Genomic DNA, 22,662 nt, shown 5'->3' with positions numbered 1-22,662 from the left:
AAGTCTATAAGAGGGAGAAGAAGGTGATTTTCAAACAGGGGAATTGGGTGTGGTTGTAATTAAGGAAGGAGAGTTTTCTCTTCAAGGAGCGTTCAAAACTCTTACCAAAGGGTGATGGACCATTCCAAGTGATTGAGAAGATCAATGACAATGCATACCTACTGGACTTACCAGGTGAGTATGATTTAAGTTTCACTTTTAATATTAGTAATTTTTCGTTGTTTGATGTAGGAGATGAACAAGATTTGAGGACAAATTTTTTTCAAGAAGAGGAAGACGATGCGGTCATGGATGACCCTCAAAGTGAGCAAGGTCCTAAGAAAGCATGAGACTCGCTAGATTTTCCGAAAAGAGAATTCATGAGAGGGCGAAGCAAGAAGTTTAAGAAGCACTTCAAGGACTCATGATGAGCTACCAAGAAGTGCCTACTAACATGTTGTCAAAGCTCAAAGGGTTCAGGGAGCATGGAAACCAATTGGAGGTAATTGAAATATCATTCAAGTGTCAAAAGACCAAGAAGACAGCAGTCACCCGCGCCCCAGCGCGCAACAACAATGCTCCTCAGCACGCCCCACCGCATCCTGCTCGGTGAAAAGTACAAAAATTCAATATCTTGCATGCTCCAACATGATTTCGCCATGCTCCAGTGCGTGATGACACGTAGAAAAGACTAATGTTCCTATTTTAGAGTCCTATATTGTTTGGAAACTTAAATATTGTTATATTTTGATTTATTAAACATGTAAACAAACACTTTTACACAATTATTGAAGACTACTGATAGTTTTGTGAGCTTGTCTCTCAAACCAAAAATCTTTGCTTTTTATTTTTCAAAATTCATATTAATCAAATTTTAATCTTTGTGGCATTTATCAATCGTTCTTCATGCGGATTGTTAAAGACAAGTTCGTTGAATGTTCACTTGAATTTAGTTGTTTATTCTAATCTTATTTGTTACTAAACTTCATAATTTAGGGGTGAATTGCTCAAATTACTTGTTTAAAAGATCGGGATAAAAACATATGAGAATCATTTTTGTTTTATTGAATTGTGGGCATGATTACATCCAAATCATGTTTGCTTTTCAAGTGTACAAGTATTCATATCAAGTGAGAGAAGTAATGTGATGGTGACCTCCTGGAAGAGGCTCATGTGCGTCATGTTGCTGACACTGTGTCATTTTATCTGGTTGACTAAGTGGTCGTAAAGAGAGGGATGTAATATCTTAATAAGTAAGACTATCTCTTTTGGGGATAAAACCAACGACAGGACAAGCGTAAGACTGATCTCAAGGGAGTGAGACAACACCTGCAGTGCTGCACGACCCCAAAGCCCTTCTCAGATTCACGGGCCTACCACCTCGACCCATCGGCACCCATATCGGTGCAGCCTCTCACGTTCACCTATAGCAAGGCTTTGCTCTACAAAAAGTATAAGGAAATAAAGCTGCGTCTTGGCTAACAACTATAACTTTCGTATATTGGTAAATGCTCAATCCTAATAACTACTATCAGAAAGAAGTCATGAGTTCGAATATACCAAGAAGAATATTTATATATTTTTGGGGAAGGATTGTTAGGTTATATGCAAGGGTGAGAGAAGTGCAGAGATGAGTTACCTCTTGAGAAACGCTCATGTGCATCATGCTGCTGACATTCCGTTGTTTGATCTAATTGGATAGGTAGGCCATAAAAAGAGGACGTCAGATCTTAATAGATAAGACTGTCCTTACTGAGAATAACACTAGGGGTGGGTATGGGTAAGACCTATTTTGAGGGACTGAAACAACATTAGCAGTGAGGCATGACCCTAAAGCCGCTCTCAGATCCACGGACCTAACAGCCCAGCCCATTTGGCGCCTACTACGATACAACCCCTCATGTCCACCTGTCGCGGGGCTCTGCACTGTCATAAGTATGAGAAAATAAAGTTGTGAGTTTGTTAGCAATTATAGCTTTTGGTTTAGTGATAAGCGTTTGATCATAGCAGAATACCACTTATCTTCAAATTTGTCGTAGTCAAAATCCCTTCAATATGTAGACCTTTCTCTTGATAATTCACATTTGTCTTTGATAATATATAAATTAAAATCAGATTGACTTGGAAAATATTTGACATGTATTTGAAATTATAGAATTTGAGCCAAACTCGAATATGTTCAACAAAAATTCGAGTCTAACTTGAGCTCAAATTCTTTTGCTAATATTTCATGAGCCACTCAGATTTTTAATATTTTATAAAATAATTCAAGATTAAGAAAGAAATATGTTTTTTTAAAAAAAAAATAAAAAATGAAAGTTATTATTTTTTGACAATGAAATAATAAGAAAGAAGATATGATGAAAGATAAATTATGATACGGTTTCACAGATATTTATTCGTAAGATGAGTCAACTCTGGCCATATTTACAATACTAAGTAATAATTTTGACATAAAATATAATATTTTTTCATTGGTGACTCAAATAGAAGATCTGTCTCACAAAATTGACACGTGACACCGTTTCATAAAAATTTTTGTGATGCAAAATAAGATCTATACGGAGTTAGATGACTAAAAGATATATATTCTAAAATAGCTTCACTAACATAGTAAAAGTTAGCTACTCTACGATGTTTAAATTTAATTAATAGTATAAATAATATAAATTTATAGCAAATACATATATTTCAAGTCTTTTAAGCAATAGCTCGAGAAGTCTGCGAACATGGTCAAAGCTTTCGAGCTCAATTCGAATTTGAGCAAAAAAAATTTAAACTATTTAAGTTCAAATACATCTCATTCGCGTCGAATATTTCTTCACTTATATTTCTGAATTAAGGTCTTAGCGATAATCCTCAATCAAAAAATTATCTTGAAGAAGTTAAATAGAACTACCAAATCAAATTATCTCTCGATAAGTTTCTCCAAAAATCCAATCCGTACATCCTCACCAAATCGCTTACTTAATTTTACAGGATTTGTTTCTATAACATTTCGATATAAAAGATAATCATATTGCACACTCCATACTAATACATAAAAGGGGAAAAATTACCTATCAAAATGCTTACATTGTTTAAAATAATAAAGTTGATGAGGAAAATTAGGAAAATCGCGTAGTCTCGCTCGAGCAAACAAAAGCGCATTGCCACTGGAGTCCGCTTATCCACCAGAACTACCAAAAATAAAAAAATATGTGCCCAAAAGCCAAAGGTCAAAGCTCTGTCTATATATATGACCCAACCTCCTGCTGTTGATTCCTTCTTCCTCTCCGCTGCATACCATATCCTGTCTTTCGGGCTAAAGAATAATAGATTTATTTATATACACAATCATATTTATCGGAATACCTTTTCATATTGGTTCGGTTGCGTTCTTGATTGGGTTTTCTGTCTGGGAACTGTGATTCTTTGTGCTTTTTTTGTAAGATTATATCAGAAACATGGTTGAGACGAGGCGGAGCTCTTCTTCTAAGCGTCCCCTTTCTTCTCCATCGTCTTCGCTGCCTAACGGGAAGCGATCCAAGGTTTGGGTTTTATTGTTTGGATTTTTTTAGCTTGTGGGTTTGGGTGGAATGCTGAATTGGGTTTTTGTTACTGTTTTTGGTTCGCGGTGGTTTTGAATTTTGGGGTTTTGTCGTGTACAGGCGTCAGAGGTGTCTTCCTCGTCGACGAACGATTCTCCGTCTGCGAACGAAGTGGTAGGTGAAGCGGTGGTCACAAAAGAATTGACTATAGATGAGGCTGGATCGGCTGATCTGGCCAACAGTGGCAGCGTAAAGCAATCGGATGCTATAGCGGTAACGAAACAGCCAGGAGTGGCGGTGGAAGGTGAGACTTTTGTTTCTTCGATTATGATTATCGATCTTGTAACCTGCGTGTGTTTTGATTTCATCAAATTCTTGTTTCCCGAGGATCTTTTGCAAATTCTTGCTCAATGTTTGGTTTCATTTTTTATGTTTTGGGCACAAGTGATTTGGATAAATATTTCTGTCGATTAATTTATGTGATGCAAAGGTAGTTTCTGAATTATGTTTTGAGCTTTTCTGGGCATGTCCAAATGAAAGGTTTCATCATGTAAATATATGTTTAATATGATGGTTTTATAAATAATGATAATGTGTGATTTATTCGAAAATTTTAAAATATTATGCATTCTGTTGTGTACATTGATAAAACACATTTTTTTAGGGAGCAAATTAAAAGTTAAATTTAAATTAATAAATTTGGAAAATTAGAATGAGACTAAGATTGTAATATTGGTTCTATTCTAGGAAATGAGAAATGGGTTTAAAGAGTGATAAAAAAATTGTGTTGCTTATCTTCTTCTTCTAACTTCTTGAATTTTTTATTTGTTGATATTTTTGGGTTGATGCAGGTAATTCTTCAATGGATTTGGAAAATGGGAAACCCAGTGGACTGTTAGTGAATCGAGGGAAGAAACGGCAAGTTAAATATAACATAGGGGTTGCATGGGGAAAACTTCTTTCCCAGTGCTCCCAGGTAGGCTTATGTTATTTTATTCTATTTCATGTTTTATTTGTTTAAAAAGGTATAGAATGCATAAGGTTATCTTTATAAAGCGTTTAAGTCCTTAAACTAGAGAATCAGAGATACTTGTAGAATATTTTATGTGACTGCGACAAAAATCATTTCGTTACTGTGACTGCTTAAATGTGCACTGTCAGTAGGGTAAATTTTGTAGCTTTGGCTGGTTTTTTTTGGTGGTTCATCATTGACTCAATGACATTGTTGTCATTTCAGAATATGTTTTATCTCCCCGAGAAGTTAATTTTCCTTAAAATGCCCAAAGCCTACTACAATTAAATAAACTAAGGTCAAGGGAGAAGTGGGAGAATTTGAACTTTGAAGAGATTTTGCAAAATTTAGATATCGTTGGTGTGTAACAAATTGTTCTTTTGTTGGCATAAATTTACTGTTTAAGTTTGTGTTCATGCTATTCAAGCTACAAATATGAGTGTGCAGTGTGCTTCTATCGAAAGGAGTAGATTGGGCATTCTGTGTGCGTCCGTCCCAGAGTTCGCCTACAATATTATGAGGTCATGCCTATCTATCCATAGGTTTATGGTGGCACCATACGGTTCATAACTATTACGATGTATCTGCTGCGACTAGTTGCTTGAAGTCTTTGATATTACGGAAAATGTTTGACCAATATTGTTGATTAATTTGGGATGTAGTTTTTCAAGCCTAATAGCTCTATAAGTAGTGTTGGAAAATACATTATTTTGTCTTGAAAAGTGTATTATTTGAGATTTAGATTGATTTGTTAGTATGTGTACCATGTCCACTTTTGCTTTTGTCTTTGAGAGCTGTTTATTAACCTGTCTATCTCCATGCCCGTTAACTGTGTCCATGTGCTGCAGAGTCCACATATTGTCATGCATCGCCCCACATTCACTGTTGGTCAAGGTCATCAGTGCGACTTGTGTGTGGGAGATGCCGAAGTTAGTAAATCCCTTTGTAGTCTGAAGCACATTGAGTCTGAGGTAAATGTTGATTTTTTTTTCGCATCTTGCTGCAATGATTCTAGATTTCAGATATTCATTGATATCATTACTTTTTCTATTCGGGCCTCACTTTGTTGTTATCTCCAGGGAGGAGTATCAGTTACATTGCTTGAAATAACAGGGAATGAAGGGGCTGTCCAAGTGAATGGAAAGGTTTATTCCAAAGATTCGAGTATTCATCTAAATGAAGGAGATGAAGTGGTTTTTAACTCGTCTGGTAAACATGCTTATGTATCCTTGTCACAGAAGCATTGCTAGTATTATTGTTTTTACCTTTGTTTTTGTGAGTCATATTTTTTTGTTTATAGTTATTTGAGTCATCCTTGTTTTCTAGTTTACTTCACATGGATAAACTTGAAAGGTATACCTCTTCAAATTGTATCAGACAATAGTGTGTTTCCTTGACGAACTTTCAGATTTTTCAACAACTCATCAATAACGGTGATGCTACAGTTGGTGTGCAACATTCAGTCTTGTTAGAACGTGATAATGAACCAGTAAAAGGATTACATACTGAAGTAAGATCAGAAGACCGTTGTACTGTTGCCTCAACGCTTGCATCACTATCCAATCTTACTAAAGAATTATCCCTTCTTCCTCCATCTCAAAATGATGAAGACACACGACACTGTTCTGAATTGCCAGCATTACCTTCTGCGTGCGAAGAGTTAGACAGCCATGTGGAGGATGCTGAAATGAAGGATACCTCTGATCAAGAGGATGACATTCCTCTATCAATTCTTGGAAAGACTGTTGCTCCATCTCCTGATGTTGCCAATGAAAATTCAAATGTTGATGCAGACAGTGGGAAGATTGTTGCGGAAAGCAATGACTTGAGGCCATTTTTGCAGGTTCTAGCTGGTTCTACATCTCATGGGTTTGATTTAAGTCGCAACATATCTAAAATCCTTGATGAGCATAGGGCATTCAAAGATCAGCGAAAGGAATCAGATGTTTCTGTTTCATTAAGGCACCAGGCATTTAAAGATGGTTTACAACAAGGACTACTTGATTGCAAAAATGGTGACATTTCATTTGAAAACTTTCCATATTATCTGAGGTAAAATACTCAAATTTTGTTGTAGGCATCGGCGTCTATGTACGTCTTTCATTAGGTTCACTTCCCTTTACTATTAACCTCTATCAATATAGCGACAATAATTATTGAAATGTGTCCAAATATATGTCGAATATGTCATTTAACTACTTGCCGTTAGAAAGACTGAAGCATATGTTCTATGTTGGAAGTCAAGTAAAAAACGCATTGTTGTGTGCTCGAACATTGTTATATCCAGTACGATCTTGTTAATCTCAATCAAAAGCATTTCTTTGTTTTATTGTGGTATTGAACTGAACTTTGATAAATATACCCTTGGTGTTTGTATGTATTGATTTATAAATAGGCATTTATTCCTGTATTTGGTGCACATTGTTCGTTCTTATCTGTGTGCATGAAACGATGGTTTTATGTACTTACCAATCCTCTGCATTCAATACTCTGTCTGTTAATGGACTTGAGCTATTGACTGTTTCTTTTGTTTTCATGTGATTAACCATTATCTGTGTGTGTTGTTTGCTGACTGTTTCTTTTGTTTTCATGTGATTAACCATTATCTGTGTGTTGTTTGCTCTTTCTTACTTGAAGTGGTTTTTTTTGCAATTTTTTCCTTGTCTCGACAGTGAAACAACGAAGAATGTTCTTATTGCGTCAACGTTCATACATTTCAAGTGTCACAAATTTGCAAAATATATTTCAGCTCTCCCTACCTTGTGTCCGAGAATTTTGTTGTCTGGACCTGCAGGTGATTGCTCTTCCCTTTTTTGTTTTGTTGTGTTATTGATATTTCTTCTTCTTCCTTCTTAGTCTTTTTCTCTTTAGGTTCGGAGATATATCAGGAAACCTTGACTAAGGCACTTGCAAAATATTTTAGCGCAAGAATCCTTGTTGTTGATTCTATTATACTGCCTGGTGTAAGCTTCCCCGCCGTCTTTTCTTTAATGTGTTCCTGGTTTCCTTGATGAAGTGGTTCATTAAGCATCTAAAATCATGTGGTGTATAATGATTGAAAGTTATAATGCAGGGGACAATATCAAAGGAACCTGATTCTGTAAAAGAAACATCAAAGCCTGAGAGAACAAGTGTATTTACTAAACGGGCCGCAGCTGCTACATTGCAGCTAAAGAAACCTGCCTCAAGTGTAGAGGCTGACAAAACTGGTGGTTCTGCTATAAGCTCCCAAGCCCAGCCTAAGCAGGAAGCATCTACTGCTTCATCGAAAAACTATGTTTTCAAAAATGGTAAACTCATATTTTCGTGTTTTTTTTTGAAATTCAAATATTTTCTTGTTGATATGCTCTATTTTGCGTTGATAGCATGTTCTTTGTTGGTTGAAATTCTTTGTTTTTTCGGCAGGTGACCGAGTGAAGTATGTGGGTTTGTTACCATCTGGGTTTTCTCCTACTCAAACTCCAATAAGGTAATTGTCCTACCGAGTTGATTTAGTTTCCTAGATAACAAGTTTTGGATGGTTTTCCTGATTCTTTGTCTACACTTATGTTTATTGATAGAGTTGACCATTAACTAATGTTGATTTCCTGATAACAACAAAACTGCTGTGTTCACGGGTTAGTGTTGGTAGGCACGCCAAAACATTCTGTAGGAGCACTGATGGTCTAGGAGCATTGATGGTCTGATTTGGCTAGGTGTTTACTGGTTAGGACGGAGAATGGAGATAGACATAAAGGTGCCCTGTACGCTTGTCGTTTCTTTTAAGTCTTTTTTAACACAAAGTACAGTTTCTACCGTGTACTTTCAGGCTCTCAGTTGCGTTTTTGTGTGCTTGTTTTATGGGGAATTATGCTTATTAATCCTCATGATGACCAGGAAGTTCTTATGTTTCTTCTGTGTTATACTTTCCCTAGTTTTTAAATTTACAATAATCAACATGTTATACACTTGTTTTGATACAGAACTAAGAATGAGGATAAAAAACATACCCATTTCTGGGACTTGATAACGTATTATCTGTCTTCGGATTCATTCTTTTCTTACGTAGGTGGTGGTGTTGTAATTTGTTTTATGTGCAGGGGTCCAACATATGGTTACAGAGGCAAGGTGGTGCTTGCTTTTGAGAAAAATGATTCTTCTAAAATCGGAGTTAGATTTGACAGGACAGTTCCAGACGGTACTGATCTTGGGGGAATCTGTGAAATAGAGCATGGGTTTTTTTGTGCTGGTAAATGTTTCCTATCTGTCAATTTTCCTTCATTTAATACCTGTGATCAAATATAATCTTCCTTAATACAGTGGTGGTCGTTTTCTTTCTATGCAGCTGACTCGTTACGTCTTGATAGTTCTAATGCTGATGACATAGACAAGCTTGTTATCAATGAACTGTTTGAGGTGATTACCTTAACTATAATTATGTTTGCTATTTCTAAGAATAATTTCTGTCATGCTTTGTATTTCTGTTCTACCTGAGGTAAATATTGTAATTTTTGTAGGTTGCTTCCCTAGAAAGTAAGACTTGCCCATTAGTTTTGTTTGTGAAAGACATGGAGAAATCCTTGGTGGGAAATGCTGAAGCATATGCGGCTTTTAAAAATAAGCTTGAAAATTTACCCGAGAATGTTGTTGTAATAGCTTCCCATACTCAGACAGACAACCGGAAAGAGAAGGTTAGTTTAGTGTTATTTTTCTTATCCACTTTTCCCTGCATATTATAGGACTTACACCACTCATGCTTCCTGCATCCAGTCTCATCCTGGTGGATTATTGTTCACAAAATTTGGGAGTAACCAAACTGCACTGCTTGACCTTACCTTCCCGGTATGTCAAATAACATCTTTATTTATCCTCTTTCCTGTTTTTTATTAGTTTGTAAGTGATTCGTTTGTTATTATTTACCTGAAACTTCTTTGTTCTAATTTGCGCTACAACAATTTTTGTTCATTTCAAATGATTCAAGGGGTGGGGGAACTCTACTAATTGAGAATGCTGAAAAGACTCTTCGGTGGATTCATGTATACTTGTCATTGCCCATTGGTGATATTTGTGCATGCATACATACGCACTCTCCTGTTCTTGTTCATGCAGACTATCTAAACTATGGTTACACTTCATTTTCTTTTCAAGGATAATTTTGGTAGATTGAATGATAGAACTAAAGAAACTCCAAAAACAATGAAGCAGCTTAGCCGTCTTTTCCCGAACAAAGTGACTGTACAGGTTCCTCAGGTAAAAAAAAGTTGATTTATACTATTGTGGCTGTTTATATTTTATTTTAGTAAGGAAACAGGCTGTAAAGGTTGTTTAACTTTTACAGGACGAAAAAGTTCTATCGGACTGGAAACAACACCTGGATCGTGATGTTGAAACAATGAAATCGCAGTCGAACATTGCTAGCATTCACTCGGTCAGTCTCATCTGTCAACCGACCTGTGTTTACATTTCCAATTGCTTGGAATCCTTTGAGAGTTTGTAGGAGCTAAATGCTGATAGACTCTTTCTTCTAGCTGCACCTACTTCGTGCAATGTATCAAGAATATACGAAATTGCATCTAGTTTACTTGATTTGCTAGGATATGGTGGCTCCATCATGTGAATTTTTTTCCAGCAGTGACGAGGGGATTATATTTGGTCAGTTCCTTGGAAAGCTACATTAAATTGATCACCAGTAGGGAGAAAGTGTGATAATGACGCATTATTCTTAAATGTAGAATGGAAATGTCATGAACTATTTTTTCCAAACTTTTCTCACTGGTTTAACTCAAATATTTATTGTATGGTTTTTATCTTTTAATGATTTTACACATTTTCTTTCTACGTATTCATATGAATTTCAGGTTCTAAATCGAATTGGCCTCTATTGCCCTGATCTGGAAACTTTATGTATCAAAGACCAAGCTTTGACTACTGAAAGTTAGTCTATTTACACGATTCAAAAGCTTCAAATAGATACTATGTACTTGAATCAATAGGTAATGTTGTTATCCTCGTGGTGACAGGTGTTGAAAAAATTGTTGGCTGGGCTCTAAGCCATCACTTTATGCATTGTTCAGAGGCATCAAGCAAAGAGTCGAAACTTGTCATTTCAAGTCAGAGGTAAACTTTATTTGTATATTTTTCCAACACTATCCACAGATTGAGACTACAAGATAACTGGAGATGCAGCATAGCAAAAATGACTATCTCGTCCTGGTTTACATTCTTATGGTTTTCCCTTCTGGCCTTGTCTTGCAGTATCAGTTATGGGCTCAACATTCTGCAGGGACTGCAAAATGAAAACAAGAGTTTGAAGAAATCTCTCAAGGTGAATTAATGTCTCTGTTCCTTGTAGTTAAGTTTGCTTCGTGGTTTCCCAATATTTCATGCAACCCGGTGTAAGAGAATGACTCTGCTTGAATTTCAGGATGTGGTTACAGAAAATGAATTTGAGAAAAGGCTCCTTGGTGAGGTTATTCCGCCCAGTGATATAGGAGTTACTTTTGATGACGTTGGTGCTTTGGAAAATGTGAAGGAGACTTTGAAGGAACTGGTGATGCTACCACTGCAAAGGCCCGAATTGTTCAGCAAAGGGCAGCTAACGAAGGTAAGTGGATTTTGGAAGTTGTTCATCTTTAGAAGTAAAATCAGTCATCATTTATAGATGTATTGTAGTAGGATAGGTCATCTATTTGGTTTCTTCTTACCGACTTTGCGGCTCGTGGCAGCCATGTAAGGGAATATTGCTATTTGGACCTCCTGGTACCGGCAAAACTATGCTTGCAAAAGCTGTTGCGACTGAAGCTGGTGCAAACTTCATCAACATATCAATGTCAAGCATCACATCAAAAGTAAACTACTTGATTAGCCCTCAAGTGGTATCATTATTGCACAGTTCTTTTGGTGTTTAAAAATTAACAAGTCCTATTTTGTTCAAATAGTGGTTTGGTGAAGGAGAAAAATATGTGAAAGCAGTCTTCACTTTGGCTAGCAAAATTGCCCCTAGTGTTGTTTTTGTTGACGAGGTTGGTGTACTATTCCGATAATCCTCTTGTTTTTTCTTCTTGGCATTCTTCTATTCCTTCATTTTTTTACCTTTGTTGCCATAGGTTGATAGCATGCTAGGGAGACGGGAAAACCCTGGTGAGCATGAAGCAATGCGCAAAATGAAGAATGAATTTATGGTGAACTGGGATGGCTTGCGTACCAAGGATAAGGAGCGTGTGCTAGTACTTGCAGCTACAAACAGACCTTTTGATCTTGATGAGGCTGTTATTAGGAGGCTTCCACGGAGGTCTATTGTTGCGAAACCTAGTAACTTTTGATTTTTTTACTAGAAAAAAAAAACTTTTAATGCATGTGAGCAGACCACAAATCTAAAATACTATTATTTATATTTGGCGCAGGCTGATGGTCAACTTGCCAGATGCTCAAAACAGAGAGAAAATATTGAGAGTGATGTTAGCCAAGGAAGAATTGGTTCCTTCAATTGATATCCAAGCTATTGCTAGCATGACGGATGGGTATTCGGGAAGTGATCTAAAGGTTTGTGTAGGATGTTTCATGAAATTTTTGCATTTTATTTGTCATCTCAACTGAGTTTCATTTTCTGTGTGGGATTCTAGCCATTGACATAGATCTGGTTTAAATTATAAACAAGTTTTCCTCTTTTCCAGAATCTCTGCGTGACAGCTGCACATCGTCCTATAAGAGAAATTTTGGAGAAGGAGAAAAAGGTTTGTATATTTGAGCATATATATATGTGTGTTTGTGTGTGTGTGGTGATGGTATATCCAGAATTTTGCTGTCTTGTAGCAGTTGCTGGGCACTATCATGCTATTTCTACCCACGTAAGTAAAGCATTTTATACTGATATATAATGTGCTACAAATTTATAGGAGAAAGTGTTGGCAGAAGCAGAGATGAGACCTTTACCTGCATTATATAGCAGTGCTGATATACGGCCCCTGAGTATGGAGGACTTCAGATATGCACACGAACAGGTGTGTTTTTTTTGTCTATCCATCCTTCCGAGTTTCAAATGTCGCCCCCCCCGGGTTATAAAACAACTTTGCTTTGCATAAAAAACCAACAGGTCTGTGCAAGTGTATCATCAGAATCACAGAACACGAACGAGCTTCTCCAATGGAACGAACTCTATGGAGAAGGCGGATCAAGAAAGAAGACGTCGCTTAGCTACTTCATGTAGAAGAATATACTGTACAGAGGCCAATATCCAGTTTTTGTTAACCTGCAAGTTTATGTATCATATGTTTAGTTAGTCCTCTATTATTTTTTGCTTTACCTTTACTATATAATTGCATCTTATCCCCGTGAGGTTTGACCCTTGTCGCCGTAGACCTATTTATTGAAACTTATTTTATATCGAATATTACATAAACCTAGTTCTGAATTTTGATGTATTTGTAAACTTTCAAACCGAACAATACGATAATGTGGATTGCATCGAAAATACATATGTAATAATTTACAGGAAATTGGGGGGAGAGATTCGATCGAGTAGATTTGGAATGAATTTTGGTTATGCATTTCTAAGTTACAATTTTAAAAGTAACTTACCGTGATGATTAGTTCATCTACATTCCTCCTACCCAATCTTTCTTCTAACGATACCCATTACGCTCTGGTTCAGCTTAACCAGCCTTTGCCTCGATTCACTCCTCTTCTCAGTACTGTAAAATTCTCGACATTTTGTTTTTATTTTTCAAATTATTCTCTGATTTTTGTGTAGTGCAGGTCGATTTCATAGTCCCAAAAAGGTGGAATCCCCACCCCAAGTGTCTCTCCACTGCCGCCTTAAGCACGTGGAAAAGAGGAAAACTGCAGTGACCGAGCAGCCTCTTAGTGGGGAGGCCAAATATCCAAGGGAATGAACCCAAGTGGATTTGAACCTAGATAATAGTCCCAACTCTCTATACCAACTCAGCTACGCCCGGGGGGACGAAAATAGGTGTATCACGAGAACTTTTCAGGAAGTCATCCATCTTAGTACTGCTCTTATGCAAGCATACTTAACTTCGGATTTCTGATGAGATCCTATATATTAATATTGGTAGATCGCACTCGCGCAGGTCAATTTCATGTATGTACGGACGATGTAGCGAACATAGTGTCTGATAAGTTTGTTAGAGTAGATGTCCAGCAAGCCAACTTGTGACTCAGACTTTTATTTACTCTAATGTAAAACAATCTTTATTTTAATAATATTTTACGATTTCATTCAATTATGACATTAAACTTTATTTGTATGCTCATGCAAGCTGCATAGATAAAGTTTTTGAATATACAAGAGGTACCATGAGATCTGCCTCGCAACATAAGATCATGAAACTTATTAGGAAGAGTACCGTATATTCTAAACAGGTTTTTAGTCGAATCAGCCGACTAAAACAAGGATAAAGGTCGTTGGAGCTTAAGACTAGCATCTGTGATGTAAACGTCATGTTTCATTGGCAAGGGCATGAAGATGTCTATTCACACAGATGGATGATCATATGATGATGTACTAAACAATCCTCCATCGGACTGTCCAAGTGGTTCTCACTTATCGAGTGGAATAGTCCGTGGTTATGGTTGTACACAATTATTCCTTTGACCCAGGGCAATGTAGGGGCTATATGTACTAGCATGTATTTTGATCCGTTTACTGACTCTATTGAGGGTCATCAGGTGGAGAGGTATGGTGTAGTTTCGAAATACGTAGGAGCAAATGCATTTTAATTGAGGATTCACCATTTTCATACGGGTAAAGATATCCTATGTGGTCTGATGAGTTAATAGTGCAAAGAATATCTGGTCAAAGTAAGACATCTGCAGTTTGGAAAGGTGTTTCCTCAGTTGCCCATACCATGACACTCTTACTCAAAGATAAATCACATCGTTATCGAATTTATATGCAACTCTCGATATACCAATGGTTGCAGATTCGATCGATATATATGTGTTGAAGGGACCGTACTGTACGCTAATCATGACTAAAAATTCTTGCAGGCACTATCAGTGATATACCTAGTGGATTATGGGGCGATGCTACTAGACGCTCTTACCATGATCCGATGGGTGCAATCAGAAATGAGTTTTGACATTTTTGATCAAAGAGTTGATGATAAAAATGGGGTTAATTAGGGTAAACCCGAACAAGAATAAATGTTATTCTGAATCACATGGAAATGTGAACTCACGACTAGTTGTATATGTTGGAAACTTAATTTCGGTAGTTTGACAAATTGAGCGTAAAATATTGAACAAACAGATCAAGAAGACTGAAAGGAACTGATCTAAAATACACAAACTATTGGTTGACTAACCGAAGATTAACGCGCAGAAAATCAACGACAACTAAACTAAGCTAACTGAAGATTGTAGACAACTGGATGATCAGTTGGAACTGATCAGTTACACTACAATCAGTTCAAAGCAATTAGCTTATCCTATGAGCTTTGACAAAACTGATAAAACAGTTGTACACGTTATCAGTTAAGAAATGTAGCTATCAACCGACAAATTGTAAAAAGGCAGAATGCAACTTGTAGTGGGATCGCCGAATTCAGCAATGATACAGTGTACTATTGTCAGAAGAATGTCGACGTGGCAAATGACGGATATAAAGATTCAAGTCGCATTCATGGTTACCGTTTGAAGCAAAGCTTATAAATAGCCGAGAACAGCAGCGGAGAAAACACAACATAGACACATAATTGTTCAATCAACCAAGCTATTATTCTGCTGAAATCTCTTCACAAACTTTCTGTTCATATTCAAAAGATTTCAAAGCTCACACTTAGTGTAAAGTCTATCGTTTTTAAAAGTGCGGAATATTTTTTTTTTTAAATCTCGCAATTACAAAATGACATTTAAAATAATCGGGTTTATTTGCCAATAAAAGTAGTGCAGTTTAAAAATAACTAACGTCATCCAAAATCAACGTAAACGTAAGCGTGTAAAAATCGTAAAATCATCAACATATAAAAATGTGTAACTCCTCTCAAAACACATGAATCAATATGCGGAAAAATAATGGTCCTCGGGTCGTATCACCGCACATGCCGCCTGCCTACTCAGTCTTCGGCACCTCTGGTTCCCTAATCAAAATGCTCACCTGCATCACACACGCCTAGTGAGTCTAAAGACTCAACACACCTGTACCAGTAATAGCAAGTACATATACGTAGCACACAACAGTGAAAAATAGCATAATAAACATACATTTCATGAGCTTAAAAACATGAACATGAACGTGTCGTGTAAAATCGTAACGTGTCAAAACATGTCTCATCATGTTATCATATCGTATGCGTAACCGTGACCTGTCAAAACATGGTAATAGCATGTATCATCGTATCAGCATATACGTGTTAAAATCTTAATTTGAATTCCGTTCATTAGCTGTGACTTTCGTATCATCATGTCAGTCGATGGATCCATCTACGTGTAGCCGCGGTACCCGGCGGCGAGGATCATCAGCGACGGCATTACCCGCCCACTGAGTCCGGGCCTTACATGTCATCGTCTCATCGTGTTAGTCACAACTAAATCACTTCCTTCAAAACGTGTCATCATATTCATCACTTAATAAAAACATGCATATACACAGGGACGGATGCACTGTATGGCTATACTGGGCTATAGCCCAGCCCACTTTTTTTTTTAATACTTAGTTAAAATAGTCCAGTCTAGTACAGCCCAGCCCAACCCAATTTCGGCCCACCTCTATTCTACTCAATTTAGGCCCACCTCAATGCTCCAAAATCTCTCCCAACTCCTTTAGCGCAGAAAGAAGGCGCAATCGGACTCACCAAAAAATCGAATTACTCATCCGGCACGGCAACAATCCAGGTAAGAATCGGCTATACGTGTTTGATTTTGTTTTTGATGGTTTCTCTCTGCGTGATTTGTGTTTCTTCATCTTGGTTGTCTTTTTCTCTGTTGACCATGACTTGTTTGATGAAATGCCAATCACCCTTTTATTTTGGACGAAAAATCTGTGCCGTGGAAATCTGAGGCATGTATGTGTATTTATAGATAAATTGGATGAAGTGGATGCAATTTAAATTTGTGCTGTGGAAATCCGATCACCCCTTTACAAAATCGCTTTAAATAATGATGATGTAGACGTAGTAGATGCAATTTAAAATTACAGAATGCATCGAACAATTGTTCTAGCCAGGCTTTGGATTTCTCGTGAAATGTGATTCAATGACTGCTTCTGTGGGTTAAAGTCAATATTTTTGAAGGAATTTTTTATATTTTTGTACTGAATCCTATGCTTTTGAAGTAAATCATTTGCTTTGGTTATTTTATTTGCTTTTGAAGTAATATCATGTGCTTTTGAAGTAAATCATTTGCTTCTGTACAAATATGATGTAGAAATTGAAATTATTATGGTTATTTTATTATTTATGATGATAAATAAAAATTGAGTTTTCTCCGAAAATTTTCAATTAAAAGTTAGATTATCATGTGATAGCAGATTTCTTGTTATTCGGATTTTTTTAATCCTTAATTAATATGTCAATTTGATGAGTCATTAATTGGTTGTTGTTTGAATATTTGTTTACGACCAATTGATTCTTGAGTCTTGATTGTTTGTTGTTGATTTATTGATTGACAATTACTTGTTTATTTGTTGATAATTATTTTAGGATTATAACTTGAACTATTTCAAAATGGAACATCAATCTGCTGCAAAGAAAGGAAAAGCATTGATATCCTCTTTTTTTAAGAAGAGAGATCGTCAAGCTAGTGAAGATACTTAAATTCCTACAGTCCTTACAGTGCAGCATCAATCCAGTGAAAGCCTTCCATTTCTCAATATCCAAATTCCTTCATGTTGCTCTCCTAGACACGATCATCAGTCATAACTTATCATATTGAGTTCAAGCCCCCCCCAACTCTTATTCCTGGATCCGTCCCTGCATATACATAATTTTTCTTTTAAACCAAGCATGCAACGTATTTATCATAATTGCGTAAAAACCGTAAACAAAGATGCATAAACATTTAAAATATCACATATTTGTGCTCAGGGCGCTGCCAAGACCAAAATCTTACCCGGGTGCAAAATGACCATTTTGCCCCTGGAAACCCAAAAATTATCGTTTCACACCTGAACCTCTAAAATTGACCCAAAAGTTACCAAACTCCTTAAAATATCCCAAAACATTTTTAAAAACATTCCTAGACGTAAACTCGAGCCAAATTCACAACTTAACCGGTCCAAGTTTTAAAACGAATCGAACCGAAACTTAACCAAAACTTTCCCAACTTATTATCATATTTTAAAAACACTTAAAAGACCCTAACACATAATCACCAAACCCCCTAATTCCCACGGCTGAAAATTCCAGTATTTACCCAAAAGTCTCGGCCCTACCTTTATGATTGTGCAACCCATAACTCACACATGGCTCCCACCCTTGTAATACTTCGGTCCACCTCCTCCCAACCCATGTCCAGCCTTAAAACCAGCAATTCACGATCTCTCGTGACCCATAAAACAAACCCAAAAGCTGCTGGAATTCTCCAGCGCACTAGCCTCCAACCATGACGCAATAAGGCTCGGACATCTCCTTCCTAACTCGACTCCGGATTGGACCAGCCTTAGACTAAACCATCCTATGACCAAGACAAGTCTGTGGACCTCCAATTGTACAGAATCAACCACGCCCCAAGCCCCCAACTAGTGGACATGCAGCACGGCTCCACTACCCTCCCTAAGAATCACCGAGATCAACCTTGCTCCTAACCTTTCCGAACCGTTAAAGGGTCACGACCCCAACGATTTATCACTAAGAGCCGAGCCCTCCCTATATTCCCATCATCGTACCACCTTAATCACAGCATGAACTCCCCTTGTCATCACCTCACAGTAGCCCCTTGCACAGATTTTTCAGAAACCGAGAGTAGCATTACAAAGAAGAAGAAGTAAAATCATGCAAACCGAAAATCCTGCGTGTCCTAAGCTAGATCGTAAATTCTCATACAAATGCATACACACAGCAGGATAAGACATGAATGATGCAGAAACAATGATACAATGCATGCCTGATGAGTGGAAGAACAAGAACGGTGCAATGGAGATCCTAAGAAATTCTATTGCACAACAAGCCAAACACCGAATGCTTCCAGCTGCTGGGTGTTGAAAACGAGGGGTGTGTGTTGAAAGAAATAGATGAATATCGGTCATGGGGGTTACGGGAGGTAAAAGGATTGAATAGATTTAAATGTCATACTAATTAAAAGATTAATGGGGTCTAACCTTGCTAATTCAGGGTTTAAAATAATATTTAAGCCTAATGAGTTTAAAAGTTGGCCCGTTAAATTCAAATACACTCCCGAACAATATTTTGTGTTGGAAAGATTTTGAAAATAATAGCCGGACCCTTAAAAAGTCTCCCGTTTTGATAAAATTTGCGTACCTTAAAAATAAAAATTCTGCGGTTAAAAATACCCAAAAATTCCCATTTTTTGACAAATACTCTAAGAATGCTTTAAATTAATTTATAAAAATAACTTGTGTAAAAAAAAATGATTTTCCTGAACATTCTCCGATCTCTGATCCTCGTTCGAACGTGAAATGCACTTAGAAACCCTAATACGTGACCTTTTAAAATTTCAGGAATTAAATCCTATCATGCATGAATTATGCATAAATTGCATATAAATAATTAAACATATAAGTAAAATAAAAATACTAGATTGCATGCACTTAGGTTACGGGAATTAAATTCCTGGACCTTACAACTCTCCCCCCCTTAAATAAAATTTCGTCCTCGAAATTATAACGTACCGAAGAACTCCGGGTAGCGACTCCTCATCTCGGTCTCTGTCTCCCACGTGGCCTCCTCCTCGGAATGATTAAGCCACTTGACTTTGACCATCTGGATCACTTTATTCCGGAGTCTCTTCTCCTGCCTGTCCAAGATCTGAGTCGGCCTCTCCTCGAATGATAAGTGCGGTGTCAGCTGAAGTGGCTCATAGTTAAGCACATGTGAAGGGTTCGACATGTACTTACGCAGCATAGAGACGTGGAACACATTATGAACTCCCGCAAGATTCGGGGGTAAAGCAACTCTGTATGCGAGTGTCCCGATTCTCTCTAGGATCTCAAAAGTTCGATAACATCAAGATGAAGACTGGAGAGTCGATGCACGAATATGATGAAAGAATCAGCGGCATAATAAACGAGCTGAATGCACTTGGAAAGGTGTATTCAAACAAAGAAATCATGATGAAGGTAGTCAGAGGTCTTCTCAAAGAATGAGATGTTAAGAAAATGGCAATGAGAGAATCAAAGGATCTAAATAAGGTCGAACTACATGATCTATTTGCTGATCTGAAGGCCTATGAGTTTGAGTTGCAAATAAGAGAAGGAGAACCTTCTACACCAACAGCAACAACAGCTCTTAGTGTTATAAAACTGGAACAAACTGGTTCAGTTGAGAAAACTGCTGATCAGTTAAGCAATGACGCAATGTCATTATTTGTCAAAAAATTTGGAAGATTCATGAGAATAAATCAAGGCTTGTTTCAAAGACAATATCAGATAAATAACACCAAAGAAGAACCAAATGCTTGCTACAACTGTGGAAAAACTGGACACTTTATTGCTGACTGTCCTAAGACAAAGAAGGATAGTCGAGGCTCAGCTGAAAAGGGAAAGAAATCATTTGAGCACAAGAGAAAAGCTAAGGATGATAAGAAATCATTCAGAAAGAAACATGAAATGCTTCTAGCTGAGGAAAGTAAGTCCAAATGGACAAAAATTGACAGTGATGAATCAGAATCTAAGAGCTTGAGCAGCTCCAGCGATGATGAGGAAGTCAAGTGTCTGTTGGCTGATGACACAGAACTAGAATCAACCAGTGAACATGTATTTGATTTTAGTTCAACTGACTTTACACGTGATGAACTTATTTCTACATTACATGACATGTCAACGAGTATCACAAGCTTGCTCTCTCTTTTGAGAAAGCCAAAGCAAAACAAACTCATCCCAATGACAATAAAACTGAAACTGATGAATCAGCTGAACTGTTGAGTCTTAAACGAGAGATTGCTGAGATGAATGTTGAAAGAAGCAAGAATCAATCTATGATTCAGTAGTTAACGCTTGAGAATTCAAAGCAAACTGAGCTTATTCAATAATGGAAGAAATCATCAGTTGCACTAACTGAAATGCAATATATGCAAAAATCAGTTACTGATAAAACTGTTTTAGGTTTTAGCAACCAAGATGAAACTTCTACCAGTGATACTCAGCCAAAACTGAACACATGCAAAGGGAAATACATTCACTTAGTCAAATTAGTTGTGGTAGAAGAACAACCTGAGCCGACTAGACCAATTGAGCAGCTTATTGAAAATAAAAACAAAGCTAAAAGGTATGGAATTGGTTATAGTCCTAAAACTTCAAATGTTTCACGAAGCTGGTCACCTAAAAGGTTCAGCAATAACTCTCAAAATGAATATTCCAATTATCATAACTGCAAGCCAGTTCAGAAAAGATATCAGCTGAACAACCAGTTGAACAAGGCTAAAGCACATATTGCTTCATCTGCACACAACACACCAAGCACACACAAGCCGGGAAAAACCATTCGGAACACAGTAACTGAAAAGGCAGATAGACTAATCCAAGTCTAAGTTCCTAAAGGACTAATCGGTTCAGGACCCAAATAGATATGGGTAACAAAATTATTCATTGTGGGTGATTGCAGGTGACAGGTACAAACAAAGAATCAATATGGTATTTGGACAGTGGATACTCGCGACATATGACAGGGGATACAAAATTGCTATCCCAACTGATCAAATACACTGGTCAAAACATCAGTTTTGGAGACAACTCTAAAGGTAAAACTGTGGGTAAGGGTAAGCTTATCCGTGGTAACATTACTATCAAAGATGTGTTTTAAAGGTTATTCGAGATACGATCGAGGAACGAAGACATGGGACCACGAAGGGAAAAAAAATATTTTATTAAATGATTATTTTTAATTATTTAAAATATGTTAAAATCTAAATGGTATTTTCAAAATTGATGCTTTTTGAGATGATTTTACGCACCGAGTCGTATTTTAAACCGGTGATCGAGCAAAACTTGCACTGTAAAATCCTTAGTAAAAATTAATAATATTCAAGCTCGAAATAATCGCAAGTGCACGATTTCAAGTAATAATATAGTATGTGAGAGTACGAGTATTGTTCCTCTACGAGTATTGTTCCTCTAGAGTCTGTATTTCGCAATTGTTATTCTCAGTTATTAAATCTTTAGTAACAATAATTTGGATGATTGTTTACTACTATAATGATTAAATAAAAACTCAACAAAATGATTCGAAAATTAAACAAGGAAATAAATAAGCTAAAATGGTTGTTTAAAGATTCAATGAGAAATGAATTTGTTGGAAATCTAGGTTCACCTACCCCTCGCTAATTTACTTAATTCGTTCGACAATAATTTACGCTTTCGACTGGATTTTCTATCCAATTAAACATGTCCTTTCGAGTTATGCCAAACTAATTCTACGCAGTTAAGTAATTAAATCTCTTTAATTATTTATCAAATGTGAATTGCATGTCGTTTTATGAAATCCCCTAGCTTTCGACCTACTGGGATATGACTATCGACGTGTATCCGACTTCATATTTCTCTATAAATTGTAAATCCACGGATTATGCTACTCGTTCCTACAACGGGCTATTCTCTCGAACTCACTCGCAATATTAAATCGTTATTAAAGTTAGCTACGGTTCAACAACACAATGAAAATAATAACACAATCAAGAATAAATCAAAATTCGATAGATGAATTAAATAAACTCGGTTTCGGGGTAGGATCCCTTTAAATCCCAAAAAATAATGAAAATTAGTTACTAGAATTCATGATCAAACTAAGCAAAACAATATTTAAACAAGAGAAAATAAACTAGAAACACTAGACGTGACGAAAAATCGAAGAACGTTGTCCGAAAGTCTTGAAATCTTCAACTCCAAGATTTTTTTTCCTTCAAAACTTTGTTGCTGCTGAAAAAGTGTCTTGTTTTCGTGCCTTAAGGTTCCTTTTGCAGCCACCACTTGGCAACATCCCTCGGAAGGCAATGAATCATTTTCAATAATTTTTTCCAAACTGAGTACCGCTT

The 22,662-nt window shown here is 36.9% G+C and overlaps 1 protein-coding gene across 1 annotated transcript; it reads left to right on the top strand.

The window, feature by feature from the left end:
- The first annotated feature begins 3,222 nt into the window (after positions 1-3,222).
- Positions 3,223-12,834, top strand: LOC140986065 (uncharacterized). The gene is made up of 27 exons (XM_073454027.1): positions 3,223-3,509; positions 3,630-3,813; positions 4,361-4,485; positions 5,370-5,492; positions 5,601-5,744; positions 5,930-6,573; positions 7,194-7,315; positions 7,393-7,484; positions 7,595-7,811; positions 7,927-7,990; positions 8,601-8,749; positions 8,846-8,916; positions 9,018-9,191; positions 9,271-9,342; positions 9,649-9,750; positions 9,839-9,928; positions 10,359-10,434; positions 10,521-10,617; positions 10,756-10,825; positions 10,925-11,104; positions 11,226-11,348; positions 11,439-11,522; positions 11,607-11,791; positions 11,904-12,042; positions 12,174-12,233; positions 12,396-12,500; positions 12,593-12,834. Exons 1-27 carry the CDS (start codon positions 3,426-3,428, stop codon positions 12,704-12,706), a joined length of 3,690 nt encoding a protein of 1,229 aa, XP_073310128.1. The 5' UTR covers positions 3,223-3,425; the 3' UTR covers positions 12,707-12,834.
- The last annotated feature ends 9,828 nt before the right edge of the window (positions 12,835-22,662 follow it).

Source organism: Primulina huaijiensis, chromosome 10, assembly GCF_012295235.1.
Source record: "Primulina huaijiensis isolate GDHJ02 chromosome 10, ASM1229523v2, whole genome shotgun sequence".
Lineage (NCBI taxonomy): Eukaryota > Viridiplantae > Streptophyta > Magnoliopsida > Lamiales > Gesneriaceae > Primulina > Primulina huaijiensis.
The sequence above is the reverse complement of the archived record's forward strand: the minus strand, read 5'-3'. Positions and strand labels throughout refer to the sequence as shown.